Source organism: Malaclemys terrapin, chromosome 5 (assembly GCF_027887155.1).
Source record: "Malaclemys terrapin pileata isolate rMalTer1 chromosome 5, rMalTer1.hap1, whole genome shotgun sequence".
Taxonomy (NCBI): domain Eukaryota; kingdom Metazoa; phylum Chordata; order Testudines; family Emydidae; genus Malaclemys; species Malaclemys terrapin.
Window position 1 is genome coordinate 110,801,460 of NC_071509.1, and position 20,488 is coordinate 110,821,947.

A 20,488-nucleotide genomic window follows, 5' to 3' on the forward strand; every position below is an offset into this window, starting at 1 on the left:
GCCAGCCCAATGCCAATCTCAGATGACCAGTAGCTTATCAGGGCCAACAGCTATGTCCTTGCAGAGTAGCAGCAACTCTGAGATAGAGAGTCAGGCATGCTGACTGAAGCCCTAACAAACATCTACCTGTTTTCAGCCACAGATGCAGATCCTGGACTAGTCTTAATGGGCTGCTGACTGGAATGGCCAAGGGGCTGACATAGTTCAGAAATTTGGCTTAGCTCACTCTTCACAGGGTGAGTGCGGGGCAGCAACGCAGATGATCAGACACATGGTGGAGTGCACAATCAGAAGACTGGAAAATGGACTGACTGCAACACCTCGTTGCCCTCAATGATGCAGCAGTTAGATGGCTAAACAAGCTAGATTGTGACACATCCTAAAGAAGAGGGAAAGTTAAATTATAATTCCTACATTTACCAACTGTCTAAAGAAATATCCTAAATAGCCTTTCGCCATATTTAAAAAAAAATCATGACTGAGTTCCAATATCTGAAATCTTACTAGGGCTAGAAACAAAATTTATATCCCCTTTGGAAAGCAGGGAATCTCCTCCCCTCCCCACCCCCCGCCAACATTTTAAACTCTAGTTTTGCAAGGTCATTAGATATTTTTATACTTGTCACTGGTCCGGGATTTAATACAGTCATCATGGATCAGTTTAGTTTTAGAAAAAACTTTCACTTTTTTTCTTTGAGGAGAAGGAAGGGAAAGGAGGAAGAGGAAACATTTAGCTGGCAGTTTATTTATTTGTTTATTTTTTTAAATAGATAATATTGGGGCTACTCAGATATTCAGAAGGTTGGAAGTGGGTCCCCCTAGAGATAGATAAATTAAGAAAGTGTAGTGAGGTATGTCAAAGGTGCAGGAGATAAATGCAATTTATCAGATGGCTCTGCAGTTTATCACATAGACATCTCCACATAGGTGATGTGTGCATATTAGAAACTTCAGTAGTGATTCCATAGTTGTGTTAAGATTTGCACTTAAAGCTAAAGGACTATTTCTTAATTAATTAACTCTCCAAATTTGGCACAGTAACCATTGTTCTGAGTAAGAACAATTCTATTTCCTACATACCTTATAAAGTAAAATATTAAGTTAATTTTTCTCTCTCCACTTCCATGTAAGACATACATCTGTAACTCTTGAGCACAGACATGAACTACTGGAAAAACCACCACATTTCCTCATTTCATCACTAAATAATACCTACAAACAACTTCTGAATGTGATAAACAATTATTAAAACTACTGCTATTTAAAAAACAGTCCAGTCCCTCCAATAACAAACACAAATGTAGACATCAACTACAAATCCACAGCATAGACGCTACCCATCTACTAAAAAGCACAACACCAATTCATCTTTCCAAACAGTTAGAAAACATCAATTTCTAACAATTTCAAATGTGGTCAGAGTTAAAGGTCACACATTTTGTGCAGAAGAGAAGAGGAAATTGTTACGAGGTAATATGGAGAAGGTGAATTGAGACTGTAGACTACATAGTTTAAATGAAAACTTTACTACATTTTCTGGCTTTTTTATGATTGTATATATATTATGAGTACTCTATCAATCTTAACCGGATTTTACTGAAGTTTTTTGTTGTGTTTGTATGTATGTATGACACACACACACACACACACACACACACACAATGCCATTTCAGAATTGCACAACATTTTTTTTTTTTTTTTAAGAAAATATGTTTTTTTCCCTTTTTAAACTTAGAGTTAACAATGTAAGCACTGGACATAAAATTGATTAACCCCCTGCCAACATTAAAGGGAGCCCAAAGTCTCTGGGTACATCAAACGTACACAGTACTATAAAAACAATTCAGTATGGTTAGTAAAAGCAGGCAGATGAACACCAGTATGGAGTTCAAATGCAGTACTCCCTCCTCAATCAAAAAATAATTAATTTTTTAAAAATTAATGGAGATATCCTATCTCCTAGAACTGGAAAGGACCTTGAAAGGTCATCTAGTCCAGCCCCCTCTGCCTTCACTAGCAGGACCAAGTACTGATTTTGCCCCAGATCCCTAAGTGGCCCCCTCAAGGATTAAACTCACAACCCTGAGTTTAGCAGGCCAATGCTCAAACCACTGAGCTATCCCTCCCCACAATAATATAGGATGCTCTCTTCCTGAAAGATGTTTTAATGACTCCATACCTCTGATTGGAGTAGGGGAAGCAGCTCCTCAGAGAGTGAGCTTGTCTGCCACTCCAAGGTTCCGCTGGAAAAAGGGGCGCTGAGAACATATCATCAGGCGCTTTTTCACTGCAGCAGGCAATACCACACACCTAATTGAGGGCTTAAGGCTGGTGGCAGGTCCAATGGAAGGAGCAGATTTTGACCTTGATTAGAAAGGACTGGTTGTTGGAGGCTTGCTTCCAACTTGAGAGGTGGGGAAGGAAGATACAATTTATAACAGGTTATTTTGGAAATTAGATCTGAATTAGATTGTATTGAATGTGTGGGAAAGACTGATGCAACAGTAAGAAGACTAGTGTTTGTATTATACATATACAATGGCCAAACGGGACAGTCTCTACACAAAAGAATAAATGGACACAAATCTGACATCAGGAATCATAACATTCAAAAACCAGTGGGACAACACTTCAATCTCTCTAACCACTCAGTGACAGACTTGAAGGTGGCAATTTTGCAACAAAAAAAACTTCAAAAACAGTCTCCAAAGAGAGACTGCTGAACTTGAATTAATATGCAAATTAGATACAATTAACTTAAGTTTGAACAGAGACTGGGAATGGTTGGGTCATTACACTAATTGAATCTATTTCCCCATGTTAAAATATCCTCACACCTTCTATGGGTCATCTCGATTATCACTTCAAAGTTTTTTTTCTCTCTCCTGCTGATGATAGCTCATCTCAATTGATTGGCCTCTTACAGTTGGTATAGCTACTCCCACCTTTTCATGTTCTCTGTATGTATAAATATCTTCTTTCTGTGTGTTCCATTCTATGCATCCAATGAAGTGGGCTCTAGCCCACGAAAGCTTATGCTGAAATAAATTTGTTAGTCTCTAAGGTGCCACAAGTACTCCTGTTCTTTTTGCGGATACAGACTAACACAGCTGCTACTCTGAAACCTGTATTAAGAAAACCCCCCCACGTCTGAGCCTTTTGCTCCCCCTGGTGAGAGATTTCTGAAGGAAAAATCAATCAAGACGTACATTTCCAGGTATTGCTGCACTTCCAATCCATATGGAACCTGCCTTTCTAGAAAGATCCATATCACTCCATGCTAACAAACCTTGATAAGTACATACCTCTCTTGTAAAAACTGGGTGGGAGGGAGAGATACATTCAAATATTTCTTTCTTCTCCTTTATCCTCAGGTGTGCAGGGCATCCACCAGTTTCCACCATTCATTTTGGTTTTGTGCTGGTCTGTTCAGGCTTCTGAGTGCCACGTTGATGGATCTGGCTCCTCTCTCTATTGCTCCATGCAGTGTTTCTCTAGGTCACTCTCTTTCTTTCCATGGTACTTGCCATGGCAGTCATGGAAAGCCCAAAATCCTCCAGCCCAGGGCACTGGCCAGGAGAAGCCAAGCCCTGCATGTGCCAAAGCCCCACACTGAACTGGCATAGAGATGCCTCTCCACCTTTCAGCTAAGCTCTGGAGTGGTGTGGGGGAAGCGATTTCCAGCCTGTTCATGCCCTGGCCCTGCAGGCTCCACAGCAGACACCTTCCCCCCGCCCGCACCACGGCCCAGGCAGGGGCTTAGCACCCTCTTCCCCCTCCATCCCCCGCCCTGGGTCCTGCCCCCAGGGAGTGTGGGACTGCTCCATCCACTAAGCATCCTCCCCTGCTGAGCCACCTCTCTGGCCAAGTTTGCTGGTGTCCCAGGACTGAGGCTACATCTACACTACAGGGGAGGGTCGATTTAAGATACGCAAATTCAGCTACGTGAATAGCGTAGCTGAATTCGACGTATCGCAGCCGACTTACCCCGTGTGAGGACGGTGGCAAAATCGACCTCTGCGGCTTCCCGTCGACGGCGCTTACTCCCACCTCCGCTGGTGGAGTAAGAGCGTCGATTCGGGGATCGATTGTCGCATCCCAACGGGATGCGATAAATCGATCCCCGAGAGGTTGATTTCTACCCGCCGATTCAGGCGGGTAGTGTAGACCCAGCCTGAGTTGTGTGTGTGCAGGAGGGAGCAGAAAATGAAACATCCCTAGTAGTAGCCATCCCAACCGTAAACAACCCCTCCAGTCAACCCCCCAGCCATTCCCCCTACCAGCTCCAAACTCAGCCTTCCAGCAAGCAACTCCCACAAGCACTACCCCAATCCCCAGTGCACCCACTCACCACCCAAACCCTCCTGCAGTTTCTTGCTATGACTGAATCACACAATCCTCTGCAACTACAAAGGACTGCAAGAGACTTGGGTGGATCACAGCATGAAAACACAGGTTTTGGGGTCCCAGATGGGACAAGGTTCAGAATCACCGTCTTAGATGCAGGATTGTTCCATACACTGTCCACCAGTTGTCAGATGCATGTTCCTGTCTAACTTTAAGTGGCTCCAGGGATGGGGGTCTTACCCCCTATTCCCCAATCTCTAATCTCAACATGAGAAAGTTATTCCTGATGTTCACTCTAAATTTTCTTCTGTTCAAATTTCATCTCATTTCTTCCAGTTATATACCCTGAACACTACTTCTTCCGTGGTGTTTACACCCACGCTCGTCAACTAACCATAGACCATTATCCTATCCCATCAGTTATCATCTAGGCAGCCTACATACTGTACATTTATTTCTTTTCATCTTTCCTCATAAGGCTCTAGCAACAGTTAAAAATATTTTGCAAAACATGGGGGCTGTTGTCTTAGGACCAGTAACGGATTGTTACCTATTTCAGTTTCCTTCCAAACAGTACAGACATTGTGTTTACTAAGTAGTAGCAGCAGCTGTGAGACCAATATACTATCCACTGTTTCTTTCCTATGCGGGCCCAGCGATCTCTGCTTCTCCTCCTCCAACACCTTCCTCCTCTTCACCACTGCTTATTTGAGCCTTCTGCAGAAGTCTGGGCCCTGCCAGGCCAATAACCAGCGCTCCAATTGGAGCTGTGATCAGGATTGCCAAGAATGCCACTGTCAGAACATCCATTCCATACTTTTCCAGCTGTTCATCCTGCTGCCCTCTGGCTGTATCTAAGGCAAGGGAACCTATTGCCGCCTATAGAGAAAGAAAAACGTTGTTAAAGAAAACAGTTAAATGGAACAACTAACCATTTGCATTTAAAGATGTAAATGAAGGGTCTAATCCTACCCTTGGAGTTGTGTGTGGGTGCATGTGCGCACTTCCATTCCATTGTTAGCCTGCATACGTTCTCGTGGCCATGGGGATGTCTGCTTCTTACCCAAAATGGCTGTCATCTATTTACATTTCTAACACTCCCAACATCATAAGATTTAAGAACCATATACAAGGTTAAGGGTTACTTCATATTTGTCTAAGAATGGCCTTCATTCTTTGTTCCACTATAAGCTGCCTTTTCAAGTGGGTTTGCCCTTGGTGATAGTCTTCCATGAGAACCATTGCTGAGCTGTCATGTTACTCCATTATGAGGGAAGGCCTAATTAAGCCTACATTTTCAAAAATGTCTTGTGACTTTTGGATGCTACCATTTTTGATGCCCAATTCAACCCTTTTAAGGGGCCTGATTTGTACTTTAACTTGGGCACCCAAAATCACTAGTAATTTTTGAGATTTTCGGCCATGAATATTGGACTAGGCCATAAAAGGTACAAAACTCAGGCTCGTCTCATCTCTGGGGATTGCAGGTCCCAGAGGCCAGGGCCTTCCAAAGAGACAGCTTTGCCGTCAGCCCCTGGAAGCTTCACCTGGAGACTGTCAGCCATGGCATCTCTTGAGGATCACAGCTGCCAACTTCAATGGTGGATTGTCACAGAGTAGGTTTTAAACAGGTGCAGCCCCTGTGCAAAGCACCTGGAAAACACTTTAACCCCAACTAATTAACCACATTATGCAAGATAGGCCTATTACACTTGAACTGAAATTGAGGCTCCTGATTTTTTTTGGGTCCAAACTGACATTTGACACACATGATTTTTACAGTTATATGCTTTTCAGCCTAGGGCCACTGATGTAAAACAGTTTGTTTTACCATCCACAGTAGGCTTTGTAGATGGTCAGACTTTCCTCATGACAACCAAACCTCTCTGGGAGGGGATGGAGGGAGAGGTGCATTCCCTTGTTTGATAGTTTGCTTCCTGGCTGCCTAGAAAGCTGCAGTGAAGTCCAAGTTCAGGGCCAGATGCATATTTAGCCTAGCTTTTCTGCTGCTCAAATGTTGTCACTATGTACTTTCACTTTTAAAGGGCAGATGAAGGAAAGCAAGGGTTGGAAAAGCAGCACTCGGAGGAATCTAGTCCTGACTGCTGAGGTATCATGTGTCTCTGTTCAACTAGGAAACCAGCTATAGGATGGCAGAATGAAAGACACAGAAAATGCCTAGAGGATGAAGGAGACAGAAAGGGTCCAAACAACCTAAATAACAACCATTCAGCTTACTTTGTCATCTCTCTCCCTCTCCTAGATTGTCAGAGGGGACTTCTAGTCATTTCTTTTTTTAAATGGCCACCTATCTAGTCTGCCAATATTTTTTTTTTTTTGCTGTTCTGTTTATTCATTTCTGTTTGCAAAGGACCAGCAGTGGTCACACAAGTGTCAAATATCAAGTTAAAATAACCCCTCTGCTCCTACACGAGATTCCCCAATGGATAATAGGGCTGCTCATGCATTTTACAAAGACATACAGCAGCGGCCATAAATCCACGCACTTGAACTTTCAAGTAGCAAAAAGCCCTTGCCATTGTGTCTAAACTGTGAAATGTACTTTTATTTAATTTGTTATACTTATATAGGTGTCTGCTGTGGAGGATCACATAAGCACTTTCCAAACACAAAATACAAATAATAAATCACTTCCTATTTAGCCATTTCTTTGATAGGCCTTAAAGCACTTAATGAGGATAGCCTCCGACTGAACTTGATCTTGCAGAACATCACAAGATGCAAGACTTCAGCAGGACCTGAGGACCCTCAATTGATTTCAATGGGAGTTATGGCATCTTCAGGAGGTATTTACCCTTCTTAGGTTTTGCCCACTATCATTGTGATGCAGGTAAGTATTTTACAGATGGGGAAAGTGAGGCCCAGAGAGGTTTAGTGATTTGCCCAAGGTCACAGAGTAAGACCGTGGCAAAGCTTGACTGCCAGTAATCCCCAGTTCTAACCACTTGCTCATGCTGCCTCTCCAAAACGAAGCTGAAGAACACAAGTGAAATTTCTGAGCCAACTAGTGGCCTCTGTCCTATTGACAAGAAAGTGATGTTCTGTCTTTAACAGTATGTAGAGAGACTGAAATCTCTGTTGCCAGCCTGGGAAGAGAGGCACAAGCAGAGTTCTAAACTTAGATTCCCTACAGGACACTGGAGAGGAAACTTAAGCTATGTCTACACTGCCCTGGAGTTTGGACCATATGGGCGTGAACAGCAGCATGTACCCAAGCGTTGTGCTGCAACTCCCCTGCCCATTTCAATATGGAAACCCAGAATTCATTATTTCAAAGTCCCACACAGATCAGTCAATGGGCCTAACCCTTCTCTCACTCACACCCGGATAAATCACTAATAATTCTACTGAGGTCAGTGAATTTAGACTGGTATAAAACTGGTGTGAGAGGAGAATCAGCCACGGTGTCTTCTATGATCCTGTCATTCCCCCTTTTGCCATACTCTACCTGGACAGTGGCTTTGGGGATCCATGCCAATGAGACAAATATTTTCTCCTTGAAGTTAAAGCCAGCAAAAGACACCATCAGGAATGTGGCAATGATTCGTACTATTAAGGCAATACCCAGTGTGGCAACACAAAGCCCTAGACCAGAGAGAAAAACAACTTCTTAAAACGGTGGGGCATATTTGAGGAAAACGAGCTTTTAAAATTGCTGATTAACAACATTTTTGCGTCAATTTTTTTTAAAATTAGAAAAATGAGGTACAGACTATTAGAAATAACCCAATACCATGTGTTTGGAAGATTTTATAATGCTAGTTTAGTGAATCAGTAATAATGTGGTGTCTTGAAATGTGGAGGATATACTTCGGACAACAAGGACCAATGCAACAGATAATGCAAGACATTATCTTGATAGATTGTCACTTAAAACCACTTGCGATGCGACTGTGCATTTGTGCAAATGATGTTTTCAGCATACTGGCCTCAATCTAGCACTCCTCACACAGGCAAAACTCCTATGGAAGTCAAGTGTTTTGCTGGGATAAGGAGCTTCAGATTGCCCCATAATGTAGTACTTTGCTTAGAATTAACTCTGCAGTATTGACTGGAAAACTCAGACTTTATTCAGAACTTGAGGAGATGCTCAATTCCTACCTACAACCCACCACCGGCAAACCCTACCTGCTATATAGGTAAGATGCTCACAAGAGCATTTGCTCCAGTATGTCTAGGGCAGGAAGAACAAAGGAAACGAACTTGTATAGCTATGGCATAACCTATAGGCCAATAGTCATTACAAGCTGTTTTGTGGTGATTCTTTTGGCAGGATAGCTAGCAAAAACTCTAGTCAAAACTACAGTATTGGTTTTCCAAGTAGTCTTACCAACAGTTTCAGGCCTGAGAGACAAAACGGATATTTCTGCTCCAATTAAACCAAAGAGAAAAGGTTGAAAGATGTCCCATGCGACTGCAACAATTTTTTCCACAGCCACCTATAAGGAAAGGGGTGCAATCTGTAAAGTTACAAAAATTGGACCTTGTGGCCTCAACATTTGATTTCACCACAAAATAAAAGGAGACTGACTGAGAGATTGTTCTGTGTCCATTTCTGTCTGCGTTATAGTGCAAAATTAATATTTTAAAAAAGAGAAAAAAGTGATGCAATGGGGTTGCCAAGATGCAGACACAGCCCATTATGATTTTAAGGCAAAATTATTTTGGTGAAGCAATATTGCACTATGCCTGTACAAGTCATAATTCATAGCAATTACCTTCCTTTTAGTAAACAGAGGGAGTGAAGGTGTGTTTGTACTGCTCAGCCCTTTGCCATGTGCTTTCTTACACAAAGAAGGGTTTTGAAGCTAAAAGAACAGGGAAAAGACTCCGTATTGGAAAGGAATTTGATGTTTCACTCACGACAGTACATATTGTACCATTAGCAGGATATTGTGCATCTGCAGGAAGAAATACCAAGTCCCCATTTCCTTATATGTTTACATTTCCAGAGACTTATTTCTTCAACACAGCCAGAGAAGACTTTGTGTCTCAGCGAGCTTTTCCCTGTGTGTATATGTCTCGTATAACTGCATCTAAACTTACATGCACATATATACAATCACTTTCAAACTACATATCCCTGAGATGCGGAAGATAAAAACTGCCAGATGGGATCACTATTAAGGCAGACCAGTGTTTACGCCTAATGTCTTTGGAATGCCTGAATGGACACACTGGCAGAGTTATAGCTGAAGGGTTCTACAGGTGTTCTCCATTACTATCCCAGGCATACTGACGAGGGGCAAAAGCAACTATATTTGTTAGGCACCAATCTGCAGAAATACTTTATTAACTAAAACTCTTTTTAAATGATCAAAATAAAGGGAAGCACTCTTTAAGAAATATATCCACCACGCACTAAGAAGTTGATTCTAGCTTCTCTCACATGAGGATGGGAATTGCCTTATAGCCAGGTGACCCTACTCCTGTCCTTAAGAGGTTCTGGTCAACACCCTCCAGACATCCAAGATCACAATCTGACCCTGTGTATTTAAAGTGACTTCAGTTAGCTATGAGGCCTGGGTATCTAAACATTCACCTTTTCACTTGACCATCCCATGCCTGCAATGAAGGCCAAGACCAGTGTGCAGAGTCCTCCTGATCCTGGGAAACCAAAGTACAGGCTGCCAAACACAGCAAACATGGACAGGCCCAACACAAAGTATGCTCTCTTCCATACAAGAGATGCCTAGAACCAGTGAAAGGAATAAACAAAAGTACATTTTTATTTTAAAAAAAATGGAAAAAAGCTTAATTATTAAAACACCAATAAGAAACCGCACCAAGATGGAGGAACCAGAGCTTCCAGGAATGATGTCAGCGATGAGGATGTTTTGTTTGTTTCTTTTCTTTTTTTACTTCTATTCCTATGGAACTTTAATTTCAGATGTTCAATATTTCCTTCGTTCTATCCATCAGAAATTGTTGTGTGCACAAAGGGCTTTTGTACCATAGGAATTCTAAACATGAAGTTCTATACAAACAATCTTACTTAATGGCAACCATTGAGTTAGCAGCATTTAATCATCTGGTTGTTGTGTGTTCTTCATGTTGATAATCAAGAGACAAAGGATGAAATCCTGGCCCCAGTCGAGTCAATGGGCGTTTTGCCATTGACTTCAATGGGGCAAGGATGTTACCCAAAATCTTTTGGGATATTTTATAATCTCATAGTCCTCTAGTCCAAAGGCATTATGCAAACTGTAAACAAATTTCTGTCCAGTTAGGGCTTGGCTACATTGGCGCTTTACAGCGCTGCAACTTTCTCGCTCAGGGGTGTGAAAAAACACCCCATTGAGCGCAGCAAGTTACAGCGCTGTAAAGAGTCAGTGTAAACAGTGCCCCAGGGCTGTAAACTAATCCCCTCATGGAGGTGGAGTACCTGCAGCGCTGGGAGAGCTCTCTCCCAGCGCTGGCGGCGCGACGCCGACCACACTCGCAGTTCAAAGTGCTCCCGCGGCAGTGCTTTGAAGTTTCGAGTGTAGCCACAGCCTCAATCTTAGAGCCAACTACAGAGGCCTTATGTGATTTAAAATAATGTAATCTTAATTTTTATTGAAGGCAACAAATACACAATACTCTTGCATGTTAAAATATTATTAAGAGCATTACAAACCAGTTAAACCCAGGAAACTCAGCACTATCATTGTCGCTTTGCTTTTAGTTCAGCATATTGTACCCATCGCAGGCAACTCACATAACAAGGAATGTTCTCATGCACATATGTGAAGCACATCAATCTAATTGATGTTCACATCATTGGCTGAAATTGGGGCCAGATTCTGTTCCCGCTGAGCATGAAAACTCCCAGTGGCTTCAGAGGGAGTAGGATTGGGGGCTAAGGGTCTAAACTCCCAGCACATTGGAGAATTATGAAATCGCACATCATTACCAGAACAGCAAACAAGTAATCCATTTTAACAAATAATAAAATTTCACAGGATTCACAACCGTTGGTGCTAGACACATACCATTCTCTATAAAGAGATCTCCACACCCATTGTGAGTTAGGAAATGGATTGTCTAGTTCTCCTGCTAACCCGTCTCTACTCTTAGCAAGATACCTTAGGTGGTATATTTTCAGAAAAGTTTTGGGTTTTTTTTACCTGATCATTACTTGGGAAATATTGAATAAAAACTCCTAGAAGCCCACCAGCTACTATGCCAACTGCAACCTCCAGGACTCCTCGGAGGATATTGTAAAGCGTGGAACCTGTTTGTGAACAGTAAGAGAAGAGGGCTTAGACATAAGTATTTACGCACAACCCCTCTTATACCACTCACTAGTCACCATCCCTTCTGCAAGAGAAAATACAGAAAGAAGCAACCCAAATGTTGGACAAGAAATAAGGGGATTAGCGTAGCCCCCAGATTCATGATCATGTAGTTTTATACTATATGGTGAGAGCTTCTGCTCTTCTGCACAAGGCGAGGAAAGGAACAAGAATTCAAGGGCCCAGATGCTATGCATGGGGATGGAAGTATGCTGAATCACATGCTCTCTCTGCAAGATTGCAGATATTCATCTGCACAAAGTATGGTTGAGACTTTAGTCTTTTCTGTGGGGGTAGATCAACCCCAAGGAAGGGGCAGAGCTGAGGAGCAGGAGATGTACATGGGAGGCCTCCCTCAGGCCCCTAGGTGGAAATCAGAGTGGGAATTAACAGTGCTCACGACAGCATTGATTTTCCCTTCTGCTTTCTAAGAAAAAGATTAATGTGCAATCCGAATGGAGAGAATCACTGGCAGCATGGCTTCTGAGTGAGCGGTGCTGTCAGGGGAAGGCACAGAGGAGGAGCAGCACTGACACGCAAGGTCCTCACACAGATGCCCCACAATCTGACATGATGTCCCCATAAATCCTTGGATACCATATGATTTCTATATGACATATTCTGCCTCCTATGTGTGGCTGCAAACCCTTCCCCATGATGGGATGGTATCTGGGGCTCTGAGCATCCTGGGAAGATGTAGAGACTTTTTCGCCTTGTGGGGGTTTTTTAGGCAGGGAAGAATTTCGCTTACATAGTAGGGGAGTCACATGCATGTCCTAAGAAAGTTTAATTACTTTGTGAAATACAAAATTACTAAAATATTTAATTTGCAAACACTTTCACCAGATCAGCCATTTGTTGATTTCTAGCTACAAATATTGATGACACAGTATTTCTTAGGCCATGTCTATACTACAAAATTAAGTCAACTTAACTTACGTCGGCATACAGCCGCCACAGTAATTACATCACTTGTGCGTCTCTACACTTTGCTCCTTGTGTCAGTGGTGCATGCTCTCTCCAGGAGCGCTTGTATCAATTGTACTTTCAATGGCATTGTGGGACTGCTCCTGAAAGCCAGTAAGTCGACATAACTAACACAGTGTCTACAAGGCCACTATATTGACCTATCTACCTCGACTTTGACTCTATGCCGCTCATGAAGGTGGAGTTATTATGTTGGCGTAAAATGGCACTTATGTCAGTGGGAGCAAAATCTAAGTGTAGGCATAGTTAGGTGGATGTAAGCTACTTACATCGATCTAACTCTGTAGTGTAGACCAGACCTCAATGTTGGCCTACATTTCCCCTTCACCACTATCCCTCCTCACATGAACAAGTCACTATTCTTGTTCCCTCTTAAACAGGCTGCCACTTAGAGATACATTCAAAAATTAGTTCAGTGTACAAAGCACCCAAATTGGATTAATCAGAAGCACTTAGTGCTGACTTAACTCTGCTCCCATTGAAGTGAGAGTTCTACCACTGACTTTGATTGGAGCAGAATTAGGCTAATGCTGAGTGCTCGGAAAATCCCACCCCTAATTCATAGCCCTAAAACAAGACTTCAAGTTTGTGCTCTAACTCTGCCTTATTTTCTAGTGAAGATAAACCTTAAGAGACACCCTGGTTTATGACAGTGGCCTGGTTAACAGGATTTCTCATGGGATGAGCAACAGGGAGAGAGGGAAACGTACACAATCCTTATAGGGATGTGGCCATACAGGCAATCCTTACCCTATCATCAACATTCAGTAGCTGCAAATGATGGCAGGTGGTAGGAAATTTAACACAGTGTGCAGCAAATTAGTGACAGAATTCTCAGTGACAACAATAAGCGCTATCCACTTCCAACACACCACTCGGAAACTCTTCCCTTGAGACAGTCAGAGAGAAGCTTTCAGGGCACAAAGTTTGCAATAATATCTGGGAAGTTTTTCTATTGTTTTAATCAACATTTTCCCCCCCCAATATTTGTTTTAGTGAAAATCAGTTATTCGATTTTTTAAAAAACACAGATTTGACTTTTTTCGTAAATACCACCGTTTGTCTAATATCTGGGAAGAAGAAGACGATCCACCCAGATGACTCTCTAACTTTACATGGGCAGCAAGAGTGAGGGAAAATGTTGAAGGAATTGCTTGTCAGACCTACTTGTTCAGAATAATAATTTAATAAAAATAATGGAGACAGAGAGTCTTAATAACTTCCTGAAGGTCACACAGCGAGTCAGTGGAGGAGCTCGGAACAGAACTCAGGTTTTCCAGGTCCCAGCACATACTAATATGCTTTACTGCATATTTGATTATCAGCCGCCACTTGCTCTGCACATGGGTAATTTCATACATAATTATTATCTGAGTCTCCAGTATATAAACCAAGCCCCTATAGATTTATTACTAATTGACCATAACAGACTACAGATTCCTTATCATATTTTCATATTTTCCCTAGATTTTGCCATCTATGGATTAGGTAGTGTACCTGAAGAGAAGGCCATGCCCAAGCATGTGTTGAAGCCAGTGATGGCCAGAATGTCATCAATGCTGCCAGCAGCCATTAGCAAGGTCGGGACACCCTTTTCAACACCATACCCGCCTGCTTGCAAGATCAGCATAGAGGGGACCACAACAGCAGGAGAGACAGCACCTAGAACAAAACTAAACACACAGAATTTCATTCATCCCTTCTTAAAAATAAAATATTCAACTGGAAAATCCACCATGGCCCTTTTAACTACACATCTGTGTAAACCTACAGTCCACTTTTGTCACGTGCCCAAATGGCTGACATTAAAATAAGTGGTTTGATGGAATAAGATGAATACACTCCCCGTCCCCCCCAAAGAGTAGAGGACATATCAGATTCTATCTCTTGATTTTAATGGAATGGCTACGCTATAGGTGGCTCTTTAAGGGAAATTCTGAACTCCAGTATTTCCACGTCCTAATAGGACGCCTGCAACAACATTTCTTTTTGCTCCTAAAGACCCTCTGCATTCCAGACAAAGCCCCCCAGGATTCTATCACCCCATTGTTCTTTTGTTTATGTTAACTCTTCACTCTCAAGGGCCCACATCACAACCAGCATCCCTGCCAGTTTCGTGCAGTGAGACTAGATTCCCTTCCTTGCCTATGAACACCTCCCCCTCAAACCAGCCACAGGGCACGGCATAGCTTTCACAGCATTTCACCATTGTATAGGGTTACCATACGTCCTCTTTTTCCCGGACATGTCCGGCTTTTCGGCACTCAAACCCCCGTCCGGGGGGAATTGCCAAAAAGCTGAACATGTTCGGGAAAATGCCGGCTGGGCACTTCCCCTCCCGCGGTGGCTCTGCTCCTCCCCTGACTCTTCGGCTCTGTTTAAGAGGCGAGCTGCCCGAGCGCTACCGGCTTCGGGCAGCCCCCATGCCTCCGGACCCTGCGTCGCCGGAGCCCGGGAGGGGAAGTGCCTGACTGGGAGCGCAGGGTCTGGAGGCATAGGGGCTGCCCGAAGCCCAAGCGCTACCGGCTTCGGGCAGCCCCCATGTCGCCGGAGCCCGGGAGGGGAAGTGCCTGACTGGGAGCGCAGGGTCTGGAGGCATAGGGGCTGCCCGAAGCCCAAGCGCTACCGGCTTCACGGTTTGCCAGGCAGCCTCCAGACCCTGCGCCCCCGACTGGGCGCTTCCCCTCCCGGGCTCCAGCTGCGCTGGGGAAGCGCCGGCCGGGGGCGCAGGGTCTGGGGGCTGCCCAGCAAACCGTGAAGCCAGTAGCGCTCGGGCAGCCCTTTCCGCGTGGCTGGGAGTGGGAGGGAGGAGGGGCGGAGTTAGGGTGGGGAAGGGGCGGAGTTGGGGAGGGGCTGGAGTGGGGAAATGGGCGGGGCCAGGGCCCGTGGAGGGTCCTCTTTTTTTATTTGTTAGATATGGTAACCCTACCATTGTGAGACACACACAGGCAACTAGTACTGAATCCATGTCTTCTGCCTGGCAGTGCACGAAGGATGCACTGGGCTAGCCATGGCATTCTTTAGTTCAAGGGAAGATCCCTAGCAGGGAGATTGGCAGCATCAGCCATTTTGAATTTTTACAGAGGAGAAAACAGAGTAAATTACCCTAATATAAATCCCCATTGCCATGGCAAATGCATCAGAAAGTGGGCAAGAACAGCAGCTGCGCATGTCTCAGTGAGGCAGGGCCCGAAAGAAAGCCTTAAACAGACTGCCTTTAACTTCTTCAGAGCCTGAAATAGAAACATATTTACACATTAACAACATATCCCTTCAATTTTATAAAGAGAAACGCAGCTAAAGATCTGCTCTGGTTTATTACTGAAGTCCCAGTGACATGGCATCATACAGTACGGTCTATTGTAAAAGCTAGGACTTAGGGCATTTAGTGGGTTGAGCCCATCTTTGATCTGGTCCTAGCTTTGGTCTCCTTTGGTCTGAAAATGGCCACATCACAGGGGGAAAAGAATTCAAATGCTGAACTTGGCAGCCCAACTGTGTGTAACAATGTGCCCGAACACAAGGTTTAAAAGCCCTCTTGAATGTCTTGGTAAAGAATAGGATGCTACATTGGAAAACAGACATTTTAGAGAGTAACAATAGAAATCTTGCAACCTGAGATTTTCTGGGACTTACTATAAGTGAGTATCCTCAAGAAAAATCTCATGATGGACACTTCCTATCCAGCCTTTATCTTGACTAGGAAAAGTATCTGAGTTTAGGTAGGCTTAGCTAACATGTGCTAATTACGCCTGACATACCCTCTACTTCCATTCAAGTGTAGGAACAGGGCAACACCTTATAGCTTGATTTTAGCTGGTCAAGTTATAAACTAGGCAGGAGTCCCTCTTCTTTCCCTCCCCCCCTTTTATTAGCATTGGAGATATCAAGTTTCATAGTGACTGGGGAAGGGATCATAGAAATATCATGGGATCTATTATTTATCAGGACCGATGTCAGCTGTCTTTTCATCTAGGGCAGTTGGACTCTTCTTTACAATTAATATCCTCACATAAAACAATAAAAAATATTACTTATAGGGCTTCCTTTCACCAGAGTGTCTTATCATAAAGGAGATTCTCTTCTCTTCAGTGTCCTGGATCCCTGCATTGTTTATTTTACCTTTTTTTCCCTTTGAATGATCTCGTAGCAGGACAATAGACTTTATAGGAAAACTTACTAAACAAATGGAACAATTTACACAACTTGGCAAATCAAGATAAAGTGCATTTAACTGAGATGTCCAACTCACAAAACAGAAATAAATTTATTATTTAGTGAAAAAAATCACAAAATGGAATGCTCACCAGTCCTATGTATCCGACTGATAGGGTATAGATATTTCTTAACCTTCACTAATATAAGAACAATATTGTATTGTATTTTAAACCACTTCCAATAGAAACAAGGCTATAAAATGCAAAACTTATGAGATTTAATAATTCGACATAGTATTGATTTCAAGCAAACAGCTGATCAAATATTTTGATACTGCTGGTGGCTTGTTTGTTTGTATGTTTTTACACCAGAAACATTAGATACTGTACCTTTGGATCAAGGCCAAGCCCAGCTCGGACCAAGATAATGGAAAGGGCAATATTTCTCAGTGCTGCAGACCACTTCGGATTTATCTGGACTATGTCACTGATGAATGGGGTATTTCGGATGAGAAAACCTGCAAGCAACATCCCTAAAAAGCAAGCAAGCATTTATTGACTGAGTTGTTATTATTGTATTTCAGTAGTGTCTAGAGTGAAATCAGAAGCTTTTGTGGAAAACTTCAATGAGAAAATTAGGATCTGCTATGCTGGGACAGGGACTCTTAAGAGTTAGTGGTGTACTTGACAGATGTTACTCTATAACCTGAGAGATTAAAATTGAAAAATTAGAGGACAGGAAGCAAAGAAAAAACTGAGTAGGAAAGTAAGAGGTAAAGGTTATTGGAAGTGATGTGGTTTGACTATCCCATACCAAACTGGTGATGGATATACTGGTGAAATGTTGGCTGATATGTCCTATATTAAATGTAAATTTGTCATCGACAGTAAACTAAGTGAAATTTTAGTCAGCACATAAATTTAAGAAGTTCTGTCTGAGGTGGCCATAGCTATGTAATTTGATGGCTCTTGCAAAAATGTTTTTTTCTAATGTTTCTAATTTCCATGGGAATTAGCAGATCCACTGATCAGCAGTGAGCCTCATCTAGACTTTACTTTTTTACATTACTGTTATTACTTGCATTACCGTAGTGCCTAGAAGCCTCAACCAACAATGAGCCCCCAGTGTACCAGGTGCTGTACAAACGTATAGGCCCTATTTTCACTAAAGATTTTTGTTGTGCTGTAATTCATTTGATTGTTAAGTGACTCAAGTTGGCTAACATCACTAAAAATGAAAATGTAGACACTCCACAACCAGCTGGTCATGGACCATTCCACAGCGTAGCCTAGGATTGGAAGTCCCATCTCCTGATTCTCAGTCCAGTGCCCTATCCAATGGATCATACTGCTGCCCTGTCAGTGCTGTCAGTATGAGTTTTATAACCGTATCTTATGTCCTGCAATCATGTGCGGAGAAATAGGATTAATAAAAGCAAAGAAATCTAAAGTCACGCAGAAGATGAAATTAAGAAATGAGATACACAAAACAATCAGATGGTCAGCAGGAAGAAACGTACTGAGGCCTGATTTAAAACCCTGCTTTTCTTAAGCAAGCAAACCCACTGAGCACACATGGTACTGGCAACAGACATCAGAATTAAGACCTGCCATCCAAGGGTAGCCCATTCCAGACTACACAGCCCACCATGAACGCAGGCAGCTTTATGCCTTTTAAGTGAGGGTTTTTTTTTTTTTTTTTTTTTTAAACAGACAAAAGGAAGCTTCTTCTGCTCATTGGGGTGGTTTAATTATGTCGATGGGAGAGCTCTCTCCCCTTGGCATAGAGCAGCTACACAAGAGATCTTACAGTGTTGCAGCTACATCAATTCCCCCTCCGCCCCCAATGCTCCTGTAAGGTCTCTAGTGTAGACATAGCCTTTGACAAGTACTCAACAGCCAGCAGCTTCCATTGTTCTCAACCTACATGGGAGCTGAGCTCCTCTATGGAATGGAATGGAAAATCTGACCCATTATCTATCCAGGTGCCTAAAGGGGAGTGATTGGGTGCTGATTGAGGTCCTTTGAAAATCTGGCATAAAATATATAATATGTGCAAAAATTAAATCACAGATTTTTAAAATTCTTATGAATGCAACATTCACATAGGAGGAACTTCAGTTGTTTGCTCCCATCTTCTGTTTGAGCCACAAGGAAAATTCAGCCTTTTGCAAATGCTTGTTTTGCAGTCTCCAGTTAGATGGTTTTGCTACAAGAAGTGCTTTGTGAGAAAGGTATTTTTTAAACACAGGCCTGCAATGCCCTATCTTAGGGCCTGAACCTGCAAACATTTAATTTAGTGGTGGAGCTTAATATTTATCTTATGAAATATAAATCCATAATAAGATTTTTTTTTTTTTGGTCAATACTGTGCTCATGTTGCTCACAGACTGCCTGCTGTGCGCTGACAGGCCTTGGCTATGGCTTTTATTTGACCTGGAACACGTCTACCTGATAGCTACTATTTGTTCTTCTTCCCACACCCTCTAGGAGAAACAAAGGCAGCATCATGTGCTTCACTGTGACAATTACAGGAGCCTATGGGTTGGAACACTGATCACAGTTTCTCTGTGTTTCTTTTGCCATGTTAGGGTCATAGGACCTGCATAACTATGGGGTTCATAGCCCCTTCTTAAGACCATCTCTGTTGCTATACTCCCCTTTAATCTATGCGGGGCTGGTATAAAGACTCCCTTCACACCAAAGAGAGGCTCTGCAATATGCCCCCATGTAGGTGATCTGCTGGCAATAGCACCACCCAGCCTCACTGTAAGGATTAGTTAGTAGGAAGCCATCTGCATTGGACTGAATTCCTTCTAAAAGGGATAAATCAAAGTCAAGGATGTCCATGATTGAATATAGGTCCTTGTATTTTTGTCACCATTTTTCATGTGAAAACAAAGAACATTTAATATTCCCTTCTCCCTCCTTGATTCCTAGATTTTTTTCAGATTTTCCTCAAATACTAGGAACCTTAGGCATGAAGATTGTCAAAAGCATCTCATCAGGCATGTGCTATCCTGCTAATGCTTCTGTTCTTCAGCATTACCCACCTGACAAGTAGTTTTGTGCCCAAGTCATAACTTTTGAGCAAAGGAATAGTTTACAAAAAGTAAGAAGAATCAATATGGTCAGAAACAGTAGCTCAAACTTGCTTTAAAAATAAAAAGGTTTTGACTTTGCAAGTTCACTGTCTAAAGGCTGCGATACCTAATGCTATATGCCACTTCATACAGCATTGCACTCAGTAATCCATGTGCAAATTCCAAATCATGGTCAGATCCAATGGGTTTACTTATTATTTTCATAATCTCAGTGGACCAGATTCTGACCTGCTTCTTCATGGTGCTCTGCAAGCACTCCCATTTTCTTCACGTAAGCGTGGCAAGAGAGCTGATCAGAAAAACATTGATGGCACCATTTTCCAGTGGAAAATGCAGTTCTATCAAAATTGAAACACTTCATGAAATTGTGTTGATTTCACCGACATTTAGAAAAAAAAACGAAACAAAAAAATTCAGACAAAACATCCCCTTTCACAACATCTCATTTTTACATTTGGAATGAAACATTTCATTTTTTTGTTTTGAAACCACATTTTGTTTTGAAGTTTTTGTTATTCTGTATTAGATAAAGGGAAAAAGTCAGAATAGAAAGAAGACATTTGGATCAACCCAAAAAGGAATTTGGGGGGGAATT

The 20,488-nt window shown here is 42.5% G+C and overlaps 1 protein-coding gene across 1 annotated transcript in view; it reads right to left on the reverse strand.

Annotated features, from left to right (window-relative positions):
* Positions 1-1,507: 1,507 nt before the first annotated feature.
* SLC9B2 (solute carrier family 9 member B2) overlaps positions 1,508-20,488 on the reverse strand; it is a 28,495-nt gene continuing 9,514 nt past the window's right edge. The window contains exons 5-12 of the mRNA XM_054029572.1: positions 17,180-17,322; positions 15,738-15,865; positions 14,130-14,305; positions 11,478-11,584; positions 9,911-10,060; positions 8,699-8,807; positions 7,817-7,953; positions 1,508-5,226 (exon numbers count right to left, since the gene is read on the reverse strand). Of these exons, the coding sequence (XP_053885547.1) occupies positions 4,990-5,226; positions 7,817-7,953; positions 8,699-8,807; positions 9,911-10,060; positions 11,478-11,584; positions 14,130-14,305; positions 15,738-15,865; positions 17,180-17,322 (1,187 nt within the window). The 3' untranslated portion in view covers positions 1,508-4,989. The remainder of the gene's footprint in view (positions 5,227-7,816; positions 7,954-8,698; positions 8,808-9,910; positions 10,061-11,477; positions 11,585-14,129; positions 14,306-15,737; positions 15,866-17,179; positions 17,323-20,488) is intronic.